The sequence below is a fragment of the Octodon degus genome, unplaced genomic scaffold (genome assembly GCF_000260255.1).
Source record: "Octodon degus isolate 3935 unplaced genomic scaffold, OctDeg1.0 scaffold00002, whole genome shotgun sequence".
Lineage (NCBI taxonomy): Eukaryota > Metazoa > Chordata > Mammalia > Rodentia > Octodontidae > Octodon > Octodon degus.
The window spans coordinates 19,589,966-19,607,751 of NW_004524578.1; the positions used below are offsets into that span (position 1 = coordinate 19,589,966).

Here is a 17,786-nt window from a genome sequence, read left to right on the forward strand (position 1 = left end):
TCACGGCCATTGCTTGGCCAATGTGCTCTCTGTGAAAGCCTGAGAGAATGTTTTCTCTCCATGTGAAAGAGTCCTTTTCTCTCTGTTACCCCATGTGTACAGCCAGAGTAAAAGAAATCCTGAGTTTACTTTTAAACAGCAATGACCACTGCGGCCTCTCCTGCCCAGGCCTCCTGAAGGAGAGGGGACCGTGTTGGCTGGGTGCCAGCTATGAACCAGGAGGGCTCTCTAGCCTGGTGCTATAGGCTGTGGCTGGGGCTTTGGGAGTTATCTCCCTATACTCACACCCCATAAAGCTTTATTTTTATTTTTTTATTTTGTCAGAACCAGGGATTGAACTCAGGCCCTTGAGCTTGCCAGGGAAGTGCTTATTCCACTGAGCCATCTCCTATTTATATTTGCATTTTATATTTTAGGGAAGAGTCTACAGGGTGTTCAGGGTCTCACTACTGGATTGCACTCAGTGATCCGCCTGTTTACAGCCTCCCAAGAGCTGGGATTACAGGTGCACACCACTACACCCAGTCTCAATTGCCATCTCAGCGTACCCTGGGGGCGGGGCTGGCACAGCAGGCTGGGGGATCAACTCCCAGCCCCTGCGCCTGCTTGCAGGTGCTTTAATATACTGAGCTATTTGGCCAGCCCCTGAACCCCTATAAAGCTTTGGCTACTATAAGAGTACTTGTGTATAAAGAGTCCTTTTCTCCCTGTTACCCTATCTGTACAGCCAGAGTAAAAGAAATCCTGAGTTTACTTTTAAAGAGCAGTGACCACTGCGGCCTCTCAGGGTTCAAACTCAGGACCTTGTGCTTGCCAGGCAAGCACTTATTCCACTGAGCTATCTCCCTGGCCCCCCTAGAAAGCTTTAATGCAGAGTTTTAGTCTATAGTTCTATACCCCAGAGAAATTGCAGAGTCTTGGAATACCCATCTCCCGTATTAGAAGAAAAAACAATTTTAAGTCAGGAATTTAGCTTTGCAGCACAGTGCCTGCCTGGCAAACATGAGGTCCTGAGTTCAATTCCTGGTACAAAAAAACAATTCATCATTATGGCAGGAAGTTCTGACTATTGTAATGTTTGCCAAATGGTAATAATTTTAGCCTTCAAGATTTTATGTGTACAGAGCTCAATGATGGTTTATTTTGTTTGCTTGATCTCTGAGTGCAGATGACCGACCATTACAGCTTTGTAGATTTTAAGTTAATGAGCCAATTATCAGGATTCTCCTAGTGTCTCCCTCGGACTGATGTATAACACCTTCCCTGTTGGGTGTGGTGACACATACCTAAAATCCCAGAATTCAAGAGACTGAGGCAGGAAGATCTCCAGAAGTCTGAGGCCAGCCTGGAGTATATGGTAAGTTAAATGTCACCCAGAACCACACAATGAAGCCCTGTCTAAAAAAAAAAAACAAACGGGGGCCTGGGAGATAGCTCAGTAGCATAAGTGCTTGCCTGGCAAGTGCAAGGGCCTGAGTTCAATACCTGGTTCTGCCAAAAAATAAAACGAACTTACCTGACCTAAATAAGTTTTTCCAGAAAAGGGCAGGGGCCGGGGGGAAGCTCCCCATGCCCCCAGAGCTGGGGGTGGAACCTGAGTCTTGCACATGGTAGGCCAGCACTCTACCACTGAGCTGCATCCCTACCTTGCTGTATTAAATTTTCTTCATGATAGTATTTTCTGAGCCATTTGTTTTTATTTTTTATTTTTTGAAATTGTGATGTGCCAGCCTTTTTGGACTCTTTTAAATTTATTTTTATTATCTGTCATTTGTATACGATATGTTTGTGTTGTGAATTTGGTTTTGCTCTTTCAAGAAGAGGATTTGAGGGCTGGGGAGATAGCTCAGCCTCCAGGCATAAGTGTCTGCCTAACAAGTGCAAGGTCCTGAGTTCAATCCCTGGTATAAAAAAAGAAAAAAAGAAAGAAAGAAAGAAAGAAAGAAAGAAAAGAAAAGATTTGCACTGAAGCTTTTTCTGAGCATGAATCTATGGAACATGCTGGGGACCATCTGTACTCGGAGCCCTGGGCTGTGAGCATGGCAGGAAGCACAGGTCCAGCCTGGCCTTCCCACCTCTCTGCTTGCCTCCCAATCCTGGGCCTCCAAGGTGGAGTGGGTGAACAGGAACCCTTGCAGGATACTGAGTTGGAGAGTAACAGAGTGCTTGTAAGGGCAGTGCTCATGCTGTGCTGGGGAAGGTGGAGGGGGGAGAATCAGAACCAATGAAGAGGTGCTAAGTGGTAGTGATTCTGGCAAGAGGTGAGGATGGCTGGACTTAGTGGCATGTACCTGTAATCCTAGCACTTAAGAGGCTGAGGCAGGAGGATCGCCTAGAGTCCAGCCTGGGCTGCATAGTGAGTTCGAGACCATCCTGAACTATGTTGCAAGACCATTTCTCAAGAAAAGAAAAGAGAAAACAAAAGGAGAGAGAGAGACAGAGACAGAGAGACAGAGAGAGACAGAGAGACAGAGAGAGAGAGAGACTGACTTTGAATTTACTATGTAGCCCAGGCTGGCCTCAAATTCATGGTGATACTCCTGCCTCAGCCTCCCTAGTGCTGGGATAACAGGTCCAGGCTCTAGAGCAGTGCATGGAACACTGACTGTATGTCAGCCAAGCCCCTTATGTACTTGGAAACATCCTGTTGTTCAGTTAGATTGTTCCTGAACTTCAAGGGACTCCAGAACATTTAAAGGAGGTTTTTTTTTTTTGTTTTTGTTTTTGTTTTGTATGTTTTGTTTTGAGAGGGTCTCTCTATATAATTCAGGCTGACCTTGAACTTACTATGTAGCCTAGGCTGGTCTCAAACTCTTGGCAGTCTTCCTGCCTCAGCTTCCCAAGTGCTGGGATCACAAGTGTGTGCCACCATGTCTAGTCTTTTATTTTTATTTTGAGACAGGGTCTTAATAAAATGCTGAGCTGGGGAGATAGCTCAGCAGTCTAAGCACCTGCCTGACAGGTGCAAGGACTTGGCTTCAATCCCCAGTACTGCATGTTGAGCTGACCCTGCTGGCTACCAAAACCAGGCATGGTGGTGCACGTCTGTAATCCCAGTGCTGGGGAGGCTGAGACAGGAGGATCACTACAAGTCCAAACTGTGCACTTTTGGTTCTCCTGACTCAGCCTCCCAGAATGCTGGGATTACAAGCATATTCTAGCATATTGTCCAAGAAGCCTTTCATCTGAGTATCACGCTGAAAAAAGCTAGAAGTCTGTGGAATAGAAAAGAACCATGTCACTAGGCTTGCATGGTAGCTTGAGCTGGAGGCCCTGACTACTCACGAGGCTGAGGTAGGAGGCTCTTGTGACCCATCCGGGCTGCAGGGCACTGGTGCCAATCAATTGGCCACACCAAGGTCAGTGTCACTGTGGTGACCTCCCAAGTGTTGGGGATATGAGTTTCCTCAGGAGAGGTGAGCTGGCCTGGGTAGGAAATGGAGCCAGTCAAAACTCCCATGCTTGTCTGATTACAGAATATCCATCTCTTTTTGAAGGATGGAAAATTTTAATGTCTTTTTCTGTGAACTTTCTGGGGAGGAGCCTAAAAGCAGTGGCTGCCTTAGCTGGGTATGATGGTGCACACCTGTAATCCCAGTACTTGGGAGGCTGAGGCAAGAGGATTGCTGCAAGTTCGAGGCCAACCTGGGCTACACAGTGAGTTCTGCAGCCCAGCACACAGATTCAGCCCCTCCAGGGGCCACAACAAAGTGGTGTTGCTTCAGCAAAGATTTGGAGGACTGTTCTCCCTGAGCCTCTTGATTTAGCCACACAGGATAATCTGAGTGACAGGTGGTCTGAGTGTGGTGGAGGTGAGTAAGAGAAGTCAGACAAAGGAGGATGTGAAGTACAAGGACAGGAGGTGACAGTGACATGTAGTATTTCTTTTTTTTTTTTTTTCTTCCATGTAGTATTTCTATTCCTTAGTTAAAGGAACTGTCTCAGCCTACTGAACGAAAAGGTACATGTTCTAGTTAGTCAAAACTGTCCTCAAGGCAGGTATGATGGTGGCATATGCTTGTAATCCCAGCATTCAGGAGAGGGAGGCAGATTGAGCTCCAATTGGAGACCAGCCTGGGCTACACAGCAAGATCTTTCTCAAAAAAGTCAAATAAGGGGCCAGAGACCTCTTATTCCAGCACTAGGGAGGCTGAGGCAGGAGTATCACCATGAATTTGATGCCAGCCTGGACTACATAGTGAATTCAAAGGCCAGCCTGAGCTGTATAGTGAATTCAAAGGCCAAAACAAAACAAAACAAAAACAGAATCCAAAGAAAGACAAAGGGCAGCTATTTGTTGCAAACACAGGTTGGGGCGGCTGGTCCAAGGAACGAACAATAGCGGTAGAGGGGCTGCCAGCGGGAGCCAAACTGGAAGGACTACGAATCCCATGATGCACCGAAGGCCTGACGCACGCCCGCTGCTCGCCCACCGCCTGCCGCTGAGGGCAAAGGTGACCGCCGGGACCAAGATGGCCTCGAGTTGGATGGGTGTGGTTCCACGAGGCCCCTCCCCTAGAACGCTTCTCCAATGGGTGTCCCTGGTGTCCCTGGCGACGGCAGCTGTCCGCTGGCTTCAAGAGCTAGGAGCTAAGGCCGTGGGGAGCGGGCTCCCCGTGGCGTCCGCGGGAACCGCGGTCCTGTGATCGTAGAGGCCCAGGGAACTCCCAGGAAGAGCCGGAGCGGGCAAAGGGTGGCCATGAGCTACCAGCTGAACCCAGCTTCAGACCGCTAGAGGCAGCTCCTCGCCACCTCGGGTGGGCAGTGTCCGCCGTGGACAACCCTTGCCCAGAGAGTCTTAGCCATCGGGTGCCTGGCCCCAGTGTGTCCCAGGATGGGGAAAGGGCAGGCTAGAGGACTTTTGATCTTCATCTGTATCTTAAATTAAGTTTTTGTTCTTGAGTTTTGTACTGGGAGTGTAACCCAGTACGTAAAGCAAAGATACCTCCACTTCTCCCAACCATCCCTCTTCCCACTCAGGAACAACAGAGCCATGGTGTCCTCTCCTGATAGGCCCCAAAGTATGTTGTATGATCCACTGTGATACTACTGGCTGGATGGGGACTGTGAGAGAATCCACACCTCACCTGCATCTCTCCGAAGGACCCAACACACTTGGAAAGTTCCTATTGTCCAGTGGAATTGTTCTAGTCTTTTTGTTTTGCTTGTTTTTGTAGTTCAGTCAGGACTAAAACACTGTATAGCTCAAGCTGGCCTCAAACTTGCAAGAATTCTCTTCAGCCTCTCCTACCTCCGCCTCTCCTACCTCCGCCTCTCCTACCTCCGCCTCTCCTACCTCCGCCTCTCCTACCTCCGCTTCTCCTACCTCAGCCTCTCCTACCTCAGTCTCTCCATTGCTGAGATTATAGGCTTGCACCCATCTGATATATATCTCATCTTCACCCCCTACCCCAGAATCTAAAAGCATGGAGCCAAGCACCTGTAAAAACAGCGAAACTGAGGAAGACTATGCTGAGGAAGAGGAATCTGAGGAGGAGTGTGCTAAAGAGGAAGCTTCAGTCTTTTCTAACCCTTTGCATCAGGCCTTTTCAGAGGCTGGCCATAAGGCATTTGGGGATGGGGTTCCCTTAGCTATTATAGCCAAGAAAATTATAGCTCCAACTGACTCGGATGATGTAGACCTTGGGAGAAGAAAAAGAAGGCGGAAACGCAGGTAACCTTTCCCTGGTGGCTTTAGAGTTACCCTCAGTGTTTAGGGGAATGGGGTCAGTATCTTTGCTCTTCCCTTTAGCCTTCAAAACATAAGAAGGTCTGGAGCGTCATTGACTGTTTGGTATCAAAACAAAATCCTAGGCTGGCTCAGTTTGGAATTTCAGCATGTTTATATCACTCTGCTGTTGCCTTTAAGTGGCTTCTAGAGAAAATGAATTGTGACTTTCATGGGTATCTCTTCATCTGGGCGTCTGGTACCCCGGAAGTCTGTCTTTCCCTCCCCCCCCCCCCGCTGATTTCCGCCATTCCTCCATTGCAGACCCCTGACCATCAACCTGACCAACTGCAAGTACGAGAGTGGTAAGGGCCGCCGTCCACAGGGGGCTTTCTTGCTTACTCTGGGGGTGGAACTCTGACCAGGCTCCCACCCTTAGATCTTGCCAGGCTAGGACCTCAGCTCAGCTGCTGCCAGCTGAGATGTTGCTGTCCCAGTTGTTCTCCATTGTAGGGAGTGTACCTCCACAGTTAGCTAACAAGGAAAGATAAATGGCTGAGTCTGGTTGGTCCAGCCTTCCCACACTTTAGCAGAGATAAGACAAAGTTAAAATAGAGTTTTTTCAAGGTTCGTGGTATAGCTTTGTCATATTGTTTACCAGCCTGCACACTGCCTTGGGTTCTGTCCCCAGCACTGAAAAATAAAAACAAGTTGGTGTGGAACATACCTGTAATCCTAGCACTCTGGTAGGCTGAGGCAGGAGGATGGCAAGTTCCAGCCCAGCCTGAATTTAGCAAGACCCTATCTCAAAATTAAAAAAAAATAAGAAAGGTCTGGGGACAAAGCTCTGTGTGAAAGGCCTGGTTTTATCCCCGGTACTACAAAAACAATTCTTTCAAGGAAGCTTTGAAGAGGCTTCAGCAATTGTGAAAAAAATACATCCAGGTCAGCCTCTCCTTCTCCCTTCTCCCCACTTACCTCCACTGGCATCTGAGTAAGGGACCACCAGAGTATTAGGTGCAGGGGGGTCCCTACCTAGCATCAGCTCTGCAAATCAGAAACTGTCCTGACTGAGAGATAGATCTGCCAGGCTCTCATTTCTTCTGCCACACATTCTGGAAGCACATGGCAGCCCCGTGAACGTGGAGTGGCCACTGGGTAACTGAGACAGAGCAGAGGCATGGTCACCTCTCTCCTTAACCTGCCCTTTGCTCAGGCCTGTTCCATCCCTGACCCAGCTAGTGTTTCAGGGCTTGCTGCTGGCCCCCAGGCTGGCAGCCCTGACAGCCCTGTCTCTGCAGTGCGGCGGGCAGCCCAGATATGTGGCTTGAAGGAGGTTGGGGAGGATGAAGAGTGGACTGTGTACTGGACAGACTCTTCGGTCTCACTGGAGCGAGTCATGGAAATGAAAAGATTTCAGGTAACATGTTCTGACCTAAGACCCAGAACGGCTGCTCACCCCTGCTGCACAGCCCTGAGGCTACGCAGGCTGGGCCCCTGCGCAGAGGGGAAAGGGTCGCGCAGGCTCTCTCTCTTTGCTCTCACCACCACACCGGCCACATGGTATTTTTATTCTCCAAATAAGGTCTTTGGGATGATTATTAATAAAATAAGTCATCCATTACATAATGATGGGGATATATTTCGGAAGAATATGTTGATAGATGGTGTCATTGCTACATGAGCGTAAGTGTCCTTTTACAGATTAAGATGGTTTTCCAGGTGTGGTCGTGCACACCTGTGATCCCAGCCCTCATGAGGCTGAGGCAGAAAGAATTCTGAGTTCAAGCCCAGCCTGGGCTATATAGTGAGTTCAAGGCTGGCCAAAAAACCACCACCAACAAATCCATCTAAACTAAAAGATCACTATGATGTCACTGAGTGATATAGTTTTAGAGAATTATGGAGCCTATCATTGACCAAAATGCCCTTATGTACTACTTTACTGAAATTAAAAAGGGTCTGGAACAGCTGGAGATGGTGGTGCATGTTTACAATCTAGTGCTGGGACTATAGGCTTGGAAGGCTGAGGCAGGAGGATCACTGTGGGTTTGAAACCAGTGTGGGATACATAGTGAGTTCAAGGCCAGCCTGAACAAAGTGAGACCCTGCATCAAAAGGACAAAACAATGGGGGGAGGGGTCTGTGGGCACATTTTCGGGGCCAGGAAGGTTCCCTGTGTTGGAGCTTTGACTCTAACCTGTCTCACAGTACTTTAATGGATTAGCTCAAGAGACAGCAAGTGTTAGAAGCACTCAGAACTCTTCAGAGAGGGGCCAGGGAGATGGCTCAGTAGAACAAGTGCTTCCCTGGCAAGCACGAGGGCCTGAGTTCAATCCCTGGTTCTGCACAAAAAACAAACAAAAAACTCTTCAGAGAAGGGCCAGGTGTGGTGCTACACACCTGTAATCCTAGCACTTGGGAGGCTGGGGCAGGAGGAGCACCCTAAATGTACGACCCTGTTTCAAAACAAAACAAATCCTCAGAGAAGGGGCATACGGGGAGCAGCATCCAGTGAGGACAATAATTAACAGCCTTCAGTGAGGGCTTCCTGTGCAGATGTCAGACACTGTCAGTGCTTCAGTATCATTCCACTGATTCTTAAAAAAAAAAAAAAAAAACCTGAGTAACAGGTATTCTTTTGTTAAAGACGGGGCACCAAGCTGGGTGTGGTGGCATATGCCTGGAATCCCAGCACTTGGGAGACTAAGGCAGGACAATCACCTGCTTGAGACCATCTGGGCTGACATAGTTCTAGGCTAACCTAGACTACATAGCAAGAGCCAGTCTTTATAAAAAGACACCAATGCTTAGAAATACTATACACTCAATTCACACAGATTGTGTCTGAGAAGGCCGGGGGAAAGGCACTCAGCCGTCGTTACGATGCTGCTTCCTGACCCTGCAGAACAGAACAGCCAGGGACTGCCAGCAGGCACCATAGCGATGCTCCGTCCTCTCTGGGTGCCATGGCAGACACTCCCTTTGTGTTCCGCATGGATCTAGGCGGCCTCATAAGGCGTCTTCCAGCTTTCACCCTGCAGTGCTAGTTCTTAGTTTCCTTCTTTCTCTCTGTCTCTGTCTGTCTGTCTCTCCTTTCTTTTTTTTTTATTATAGTGTTTGGGCCAGGTGTGTTGTGCACACCTGTAATCTTAGCCCTCAGGAAGCTGAGGAAAGAGGATCACCACAAGTTCAAGGCCAGCCTGAACTATAAAGCAAGACCCTATCTCAAAAAAAAAGTCTAAATTACAGTACTGGGGGCTGGAGATGTAACTAGTGGCATTATGCCGGTCTGGCAAGCACAAGGTCCTGAATTTGATTCTTGGTACCAATAAATAAATAAATTTAAAAAATATAGTACTGGGAGGTATAAATTCTATAAGATGAATTTTTGGGAGGGGGGTACTGGAGATTGAACTCAGGACCTTGCACTTGCCAGGCAAGCGCTTAATCTACTCAGCCATCTCGCCAGCCCTTTCCTTTTTTTTTTTTTTTTTTTTTTTTTTTTTTTTACTTTAAGGGAAGCATCTACAGGGTGTTCAGGGTCTCACGGCTAGATCAGACTCATAGTGATTCTGGCTAGATCAGATTCATAGTGATTCTGTTTACAGCCTCCCAGAGCTGGAATTACAGGCGTGTGCGACCATACCCCAGGGGTGGGGCCGGCATGGCAGGCTTGGGGATCGAACCCCTGGCCCCTGCACCTGCTTGCAGGTGCTTTAATCCACTGAGCTATTTGGCTGGCTCTCCATAAGATGAATCTGATCATTATGTATATCTAAAATGTACCAATAAAATGTGATTGGAAAGAAAAAAAATTACACTATTGGGAATGGGATGCAGAGCCTTTGCACTAAGTTACAGCTCAGTGGATCCCTTGCGCCCTGGTTCTAGAGATTCAATCCAGGGACTTCCCATTGACCTACATACCCAGGCTTTAAAAACTTTTTTTGTTTGTAATTTTGAGACAGGATCTCGCCAAATCACTGAGTTGCCTAGGCTGTGTTCAAACTTGCAGTCTTCATGACTCAGCTTCCTAGAGTGGTAAGATTACAAGCATGTGCCACCACACTCAACTTGGTGTCTCTTTTGTATTTTAGGAAATGTTTTCTTCTTATGTCTTTGTGTTGTCATATTGTTATTCTGGTCACAGTGGTCTCGGGTTGTTAGGATAGCTAGAGTGCCCAAGGTCCTGGCTAGTGTATGCTTTCCCTGCAGCCTAACTGCTGTGTAGATATGTGTGTTTTGGGTGGAGTATGGAAGCTCATAGGACATCTTCCAGTTTTCACCCTTGTAGTACCAGGTACACTGCTTCCCTCCACTGTGACTTCCTCTTAAGACACTTTTTTTTTTTTTTTTTTTTGGTGGTACCAGGGATCAAACTCAGGACCTTGCACTTGCCAGGCAAGCATTTATTCCACTGACCTGTCTCCCCAGCCCCATGTCTCTCTCTTGAACCTTCCCAGTTCTCTTCCATTGCTTCCTGGGATGCTGAGGCCCCAGGATCTGCCACTTAGGCTGGGCAGGAGCACAGTACATCCATCCATCCATCCAGCTGGATCTGTTTCAGAAAATCAACCACTTCCCTGGCATGACGGAACTCTGCCGCAAGGATCTGCTGGCTCGGAACCTCAACCGTATGCAGAAACTCTACCCCATTGAGTACAACATCTTCCCCCGCACCTGGTGCCTCCCTGCAGAGTGAGTGGCATCCTGGGCAGGAGAGGGGTTGCCCTTGGGGTTCCCACCAGACTCTGCTCTCATGACTTAGGCCTGTCTCAGAGGATGGGTGTGGACCAAATAAGTTTCAGCTGGTCAAAGAAAAGTGGTTTACAGGCAAGTGCTCAGGAAGAGCAAGGACTAGATAGCAGGAAGATTGCTTGGAGTTCTGGGACAGTGGCGATGCACAGGCATCTTCTGACTGGCCTCTCTCTGCACATAGCTACGGTGACTTCCAGTCCTACGGTCGGCAGCGAAAAACCCGTACTTATATCTGCAAGCCAGACAGCGGCTGTCAGGGCCGTGGGATCTTCATCACCCGAAACCCCAAGGAGATCAAGCCAGGAGAGCATATGATCTGCCAGCAGTACATCTCCAAGGTAAAGGACACTGGGAACCACAGGTCCTGGGGGCACCTGTTCTTCCCCAAATCCAGAGAGAAAACTGTTTCAGGTGCCTATAGATGGTCTTCTTTTCCCTGGAGGCACATAGAGCCATGGCTCAGAGCCAGTCTTGTGACTCTGGCAAATTTCTTATCTCTTCATTCGCTCCATGTTTGTACTGTTCAGTGGGAATAGTAACTGTAGCTACTTGAGGGGGTTGTGGGGGAAGCTGAGTAAGTTCTGCATTCAGAGCACTGGGCATGCAGCATGAAGAGAGGGCTCCAAAATTTCTCATTCTTAGCCCAGGGAGATAGCTCAGTGGCATAAAAGCCTTGCTTGGAAGAACAAGATCCTGAGTTCAGTCCCAGTACTGACCAAAAAAAAAAAAAAAAAAAAAAAAAAAAAAAAAAAAGCTTCCTGTTCTTTCCTCTGGCTCTGGCTCTGTGTGCTCTCAGCCCTTCCTCATTGATGGTTTTAAGTTTGACATGCGAATCTACGTCCTGATCACATCCTGTGACCCTCTCCGGATCTTCATGTATGAGGAGGGCCTGGCCCGCTTTGCCACCATGCCCTACGTGGAGCCCAACCATAACAACCTGGTGAGTGCCAGGCTGGTACCCTCTTCTCCTCTAGAACTGCTGAGCTGAGTTTCTAGGGAATCAAGCTAGAGGTTGGCCAAGAGCAAGGGAGGAAGTGAGGGAGTGGCGTGGCACCTGGCTGTGGGAAAGTCTTCAGTGAGTGGTGACAGAGAAAAGGCCCAGAATCCCCTGCTTTCCAGGACCCTACAAGACAGTCCCCTGTGAAGAGGGCCAGGAAAGCAATAACCCTGGGGGGAGGGGCAGAGAGAAAGGCAGCACAGTAGCAACCTGAACGCACTGTACCCTTGCTTCACAGGAGAACGTCTGCATGCATCTCACCAACTACGCAATCAACAAACACAATGAGAATTTTGTCTGGGACGATGCTGTGGGCAGTAAGAGGTACTACCTCTCTCTTTTCTTGCTGCTTCTGCTGCTTAGCTCTATAGCTTTGGGTGCACACTCTAGCTTTATAGTCCCAGGTCTCATGTCTGAGCTTGGAGTGCAACCCTACCCCCACGTCACCCAACATCTAATCCCTGCTCCCAGTGCTAGCAGCCCTCTGATGCAGAGAATGAGGGTCAACACCAGGGAGTCCTGCCCTGGCCAGGCCCTGCTGGCATAGCAATGGGTCTTCCTCTGAGCCCTGGGCCTCACAGGAAGCTGTCAACACTCAATGCCTGGCTGCGTGAGCATGGCTATGACCCCCGAGAGCTGTGGGAAGACATCGAGGGCATCATCATCAAAACCATTATCTCGGCTCACTCTGTTCTGCGTCACAACTACCGAACCTGTTTTCCCCAGTACCTGAGTGGAGGTACATGTGCCTGTTTTGAGATCCTTGGTTTTGATGTCTTGCTGGACCACAAGCTGAAGCCCTGGCTACTAGAGGTGAGGTTTCTCTCATGGGACTTCAGGACCGATGTCCAGAGGTCTCCCTAAACAGGACACCTGGGGTAGGGTCACACATGATGGGGGAACAGCAGATGGGGGACATGGAAGGTCTGGGGTGGGCAGGAACCAGCCAAAGGCATAGGGTGAGTCTCTGACCTCTGCCATAGCAGTCAGGTTTGGGGTCCCTGGTGACCCTTGCCTTGAGAACAGTAGATCAGTAGAGTTAGAGTCAGGCTGCCCATTCTGCTCTCTTTCCACTGTGAACTGGAGGGGTCAAGGCCAAGTCCTGTTGCCTTGGACACTGAGCCTCCCGTCTCCTCAGGAGGCCACATGGGAGATGTCTCTTCTAGATCCCTGGTTATGCTTGCAAGAGACCACCCCATCTGTTCAGGGATGAGGAAGGAGCCATGGGGACTTCTCTCTGTAGGTGAACCACTCTCCGAGCTTTACCACAGACTCCCGTCTCGACCGAGAGGTGAAGGATGCACTTCTCTGTGATGCCATGACCCTCATCAACCTCCGGGGCTGTGACAAAAGGAAAGTGATAGAGGAGGATAAACGGCGAGTCAAGGAGCGGCTTTTGCTGTGCCACCAACAGCCACGAGAAGCCAGGTGCACTCTGTGACTGACATGTGTTTAGTTGTGTAATTTGTCAACTTTGTTACTACTTTTTGGAGAGTAAATATCTTCTGGAAGAAGTCTACCAGGGCCTAATTATGAAAAATATCTTTTGCATAGATAATACATTTATATTTGCTTGGATAACACAATGCAACTCATAGATAATACATTCAAAATACAAAAGTTACAGCTGGGTGTGGTGGCACAAGCCTATAATCCCAGCACTTGGGAGGCTGAGACAGGAGGATCTATTTGAATTCAAGACCAGCCTGTGCTACATAGTGAGACCCTGTCTCAAAAATCAAAACAAAACAAAACACCTAAATACAAATGAGACAGTAGCTGGTCTTCTGCCCAGCTCCAGCTACCTAATTTTCCTCCCTGGAACTAATCAAAAGTCCTGTTGTAATGTATGTATTTTCACAATCATTTAAGCCACAAATATATATTTATAATGTTTTCCTCCCTTATCTACCCAGTTAGAAAACTCTACTCTTTACACCCTACACAGCTATGTTTTAAGCTGTTTTCCTATTAGCATATAGCATTATGCTAGATGAGCATTATGTACTTTGAGTAGCTGGTTTAACAGAGTTCCTCTAGATAGAAAAGTTGTTCATTCACAAGGGAATTATTTAAATCACTGTCAATCACTTGTTTTTCATTAAGAAATGGATTACAAACATTGTAGTTGGTTGTTGGCACTAAAATTAGGATTTATTAATGATACATAAAAGGAAGCTTGAGTAGGCCTTGGGCCATTCCTGTAATGATGCTGTTGTCTCCACTTGCATTCCAGTAAGTTAGGACAGTGCACATTTGACTCCTCAGACAGCCTTAGGGCCTGGCACACAGCAGGCACTCAAGTACTTGTTTGCAAAGGCGAACAGTAAACACCCCAAGTATTCCCACAGACTAGACTGTACATCTGAGTGAATCATGCCTTTCAGTAGGGAAAAATGGCTAGAAACTACTGAACTAAAAAAACCAATAAATTTGGTGTGGTGCATGCCTTTAATCAAGCACTCTGAGACTAAGGCAGTAAGATCACAAGTTTAGTGCTTCCTGGGTTCAATCCCAGGACTACACAAGGAAGGAAAGGAGGGAGAGAGAGGACCTAAATCAGATTTTCATGGTGCACACATGCTAGGGATGGGCAGACATGGGCTTGGCAACTTTCTCCACACGGGCAAGGAGGCCAAGAAACAATCAGGTTTCCCCACCTTAGCCAGCCTTCCTTCCCCTACTGAATATTCTCCCAGCCCTCTGACTCTGAGCTCACTTTCACAGGCGAGAACAGATAGAGTCATGCCATGCAGCCATGCTGGACCAGCAGAAATATGAGGATTCCCACTTAGGGGGATACCGGCGGATCTACCCAGGGCCTGACATGGAGAAGTATGCGCCTTTCTTCAAGCACAATGGCTCCCTCTTCCAAGAGACTGCTGCCTCCAAAGCCAGAGAGGAGTGTGCCAGGTACTTGGCCTCCGTTTTCCTCTATGTACCATGAAGAGCAAATCCTAAAGCTGAGCTGCTCCCTAGCAGGGGTGAGGAAGCCAGACATGTAAGGCAAAAGCAATGGAATTCCAATTCCATCAGACTTTTAGTGTCTCTTTCCATCCAGTAGGCTATTTCCCCCTTTGCTTTCATCCCATTGGCACTAAGACCACATCAGGAGTCCTACTCTTTCCACATCCTCATTTCCCTGCACCCCCTGCTGCCCAGCAGTTTCTCCTGTGTCTGAAGTTGCTGTGTCTTGTCAGGCAGCAACTGGAAGAGATCCGCCTGAAGCAAGAACAGCACGAAAACTCAGGTACCAAAAGACGAAAGGAAAACAAGGACCAGAACCTCGGTGAATCGGCTGGAGAGAAGAGCAGATCCAGAGCAGGGCTGAGGAACCACTTGGCTTACAAGATGCAGAGCCAGGAGAAACAGGTGCTGAAGGTTTTCTAGTTACATTTCTGCTGCAATATGAGCTGGGACTGCTAAAGAAGGAAATTTCTCCTGTCCTCTCCTCCTCTTGTGCATGAGATCAGCTCAGGATTATAAAAGAAAGCTGATCTCTTGGGCAGGAAGTGAATGAACAACAAAAGAAGACTTACAGGAGAGTCTGGGCAGGGTTTGTGGGCTAGTAAGCAGGAGTCTTGCAGCCATCCTTGCTAATGCTTTGGGACACATCCTTGGAGAGGCTGCATTTACCTCTTCTGTGCCTTGCAGCTGCTACCAATACACCCAGATACCATGCAGCCTCAAGAAATTGTGGAAGAGGAAGAGCTAGAGCGGATAAAGGGTCTGCTACGAAGGGGGAATCTCATCCGAAGCCTTGGTATCGTAGAGCAGCTCACCCGCATGCTCAACTTTAGCCACCGGAGCCAGAAATACCCTCATGAGTATTGGGTGAGAGTTCCTATGAAGCATCTCAAACAATAAGGCAACAAGGGTTGTGATACCGGCACATGGTAGTGATCACACCCAAGAGGGCATATGTGGCAGTATCAGCCTGTGGTGCCTGTGAAAACTGAGTGTGCTGGGCCTTGGGAGATCTGTCTGTCCCTTCTACACGTGTTCCCAACTTCTGTTATTTTTGGTAGCGACATCCAGCAAAGTGCAGCTCCCACCTTTCTGCATTACAAGAGTCTTGCTCTCTATTCCTCACAGTGACCCAAGACTCATGACAGAACACAATTACCCTTGGTGGCTTCTGTGTGATTTTCTACCTAGCACTGTCAGTGACCTGGCTCTAATGGGAACAAAGTGAGACAGGGGGGCCGGGGAGATGGCTCAGTGGAATAAGCGCTTCCCTGGCAAGCGCAAGGGCCTGAGTTCAATCCCTGGTTCCGCAAAAAAAAAAAAAAAAAGTGAGACAGGGTCTTGATACACAGTAGTTCAGGCTGGCGTTGAACTCACTTTGTAGCCCAGGCCAGTCTCAAAGTCCCAATGAGATTCTCCTGACTCAGCCTCCTAAGTGCTGGTATTACAAGCATGAACCACACCAAGCTTGTCTTTGTTGACACCCCCCCCCCCGCCTGCCCCAAAGAATTAGCTGGCTAAAAGGTAGCCAAGGAGTAGAAGATATTTTTCAGTTATCTATTTCTTCTAGCACTTCATCCAGCCTCACAAAAAAAAAAAGTGCTAAGGGGATGCTCTTCTCCTGTAGCCTAGATTTCACCGTGACGGGCTGGGAGGTCAAGAAATGCAATCTCTGAGGCTGGTTCCACTGGTGCTCCTGAGAAAGGCTGCCACTGAGCAGGGCCATCATCATTTCCTGCAGCCACTTCGGCCCCACGAATTCATCCCCAGGATCTTAGGGCCACTGTCAAGCATGAATGCCGCAATTCCACATCATTCTCGGTGCCACCTGCAGTCCAAGAACCTCTACTGGACAGGGGAGTCATCAACCATGGGCCCCTGTTCTTTGTCAATGAAGAAATCTGGGACACATTATTTTTCTGGCACTAGAATCAGGCTTGCTGGCCGTAAGTATATAAAATTTGGCTTTGGTCACTTTGATTTACATCAATTCCTAATGGCAAATATGGCAGCTGGGATGATCCCCCAAACATAATGTGGCACTTCTAGTACTGCAGTAGTGGGGAGCTGGTGACCCATTTACCTCCTTCTAAATAATACTAGCCCTTGGTGATAGAAATGGCAGAAATGCAGTCCCAGACCACAACAAAGGTAACAGGAAAATGGCCAAGTAAACAACATCACTGACAAAACAGTGTGGTGAAGATACTGGAGGGAGGGATGTGCGCCATTCCTTCGGGTTGGTAAAGGACCATAATTGAAAGAGGTAAGTCTCTTCCGTGGATACCAACTGGGGCGGGGTGGGGACGGGTGTCCATGTTTCCACCGCAGAAGGCCAAGCCAGCAGGCTGGAAGCCATAAGCCGAGCCCTGGCAGGATCAGTGCCATCCATTTTAACATCAAAGCAGCACTATCTTCTGAATCCGGAAAGAGTGGTAAAGGACTCCTGGACTGAATGCACCTTGCCTTCCACGGTAAACTCTGAATGCAGAGCAGACAAGGCCAAGGCCCGGGATGACGCCCTTTGCGCGGCCTCTGAACCCATGCTGGAGCACCCCTGCACACTCCTGAACGTCAGCCAGCACAGGTAAAAGCAGGTGGGGGCCCAGCACCCACCCTCTCCTGGAGAACCCTCGGGTTTCCAGAGGAGTGAAAGATCTTCAATCTTTGCTAAATGAAAGACTGCCACCAAGTTCCGGTGTGAAATCCCCTGGCCAGGAACCTTGTTTGCAAAAGGCAAAACACAAAGACACTAAAAATTCCTCAACACCTTTCGGGACCGGGAAAGACGAGAAGATGAAGAACAGAGGCCGGCCACGTACTCATCTCCGCGCGGCTAGCCTTGGCCTGGATTTATCGCTAGCAGATGGGTCTGAACCGTGGGTGCTGCTCCAGGGTTGGAGGGCACTACGGCGACAAAGGCCCTTCCTAGTAGAGCCAAGTACCCACGGCAAGGAGAAGTCGCCGTCAGAAGATTCCTAAGAGGTCGCTTCTCCCGCCCCCTTGGCGGAGACACGCAGACCTAGACAGCCCGGGACACAAGGGCGGCTGTTGGCAACTGAATTCGTCTTTTTATTAAAGTTTACGTCGTTTTCCAGGCGCGTCCTATACCTCATTTCCGCTCTCGGGTTTCAGGAACGCCCTCACCAGTTACAGCACCAGATCGCCCCGCCCACCCGGTAGGCGGAAAGACCTCGCGCCTCGAGCTTCCGGTTGGCCCCTTCCGCTTCCGGGGCATCCCTTCCGCTTCCGGTGGGGTCAAGTTTCTGGGTCTCGAAGACTTGTTTGCGTAGCCATGGCAGTTGCGTTGACACTCTCGCTGGCAGGCCGCGTCCGGGCGGTTGTCGCGCGATGTGGGTTCGCCACGCGAGGGTTGGCAGGCCCAGGTCGTAC

General features: G+C 48.9%; 2 protein-coding genes across 5 annotated transcripts in view; both read left to right on the forward strand.

The window, feature by feature from the left end:
• The first annotated feature begins 4,589 nt into the window (after positions 1–4,589).
• LOC101566864 (tubulin polyglutamylase TTLL13P) lies at positions 4,590–17,553 on the forward strand. Of its 4 annotated transcripts, none has more exons than XM_023710461.1 (16): positions 4,590–4,757; positions 5,416–5,674; positions 5,993–6,033; positions 6,970–7,088; positions 10,239–10,369; positions 10,611–10,767; positions 11,226–11,369; positions 11,665–11,750; positions 12,008–12,239; positions 12,670–12,854; positions 14,154–14,339; positions 14,627–14,798; positions 15,081–15,260; positions 16,021–16,339; positions 16,725–16,980; positions 17,075–17,553. In XM_023710461.1, exons 2-16 carry the CDS (start codon positions 5,427–5,429, stop codon positions 17,373–17,375), a joined length of 2,757 nt encoding a protein of 918 aa, XP_023566229.1. In that variant the 5' UTR covers positions 4,590–4,757; positions 5,416–5,426; the 3' UTR covers positions 17,376–17,553. The 4 variants fall into 4 exon arrangements, with proteins under 4 accessions (XP_023566229.1, XP_023566230.1, XP_023566233.1 ...); XM_023710462.1 differs by having other exon boundaries at positions 16,728–16,980; XM_023710465.1 differs by having other exon boundaries at positions 17,112–17,295.
• Positions 17,554–17,630: 77 nt separating this feature from the next.
• Ngrn (neugrin, neurite outgrowth associated) overlaps positions 17,631–17,786 on the forward strand; it is a 6,382-nt gene continuing 6,226 nt past the window's right edge. The window contains 1 exon segment of the mRNA XM_012513780.2: positions 17,631–17,779. Within this exon segment, the coding sequence (XP_012369234.1) occupies positions 17,689–17,779 (91 nt within the window). The 5' untranslated portion in view covers positions 17,631–17,688.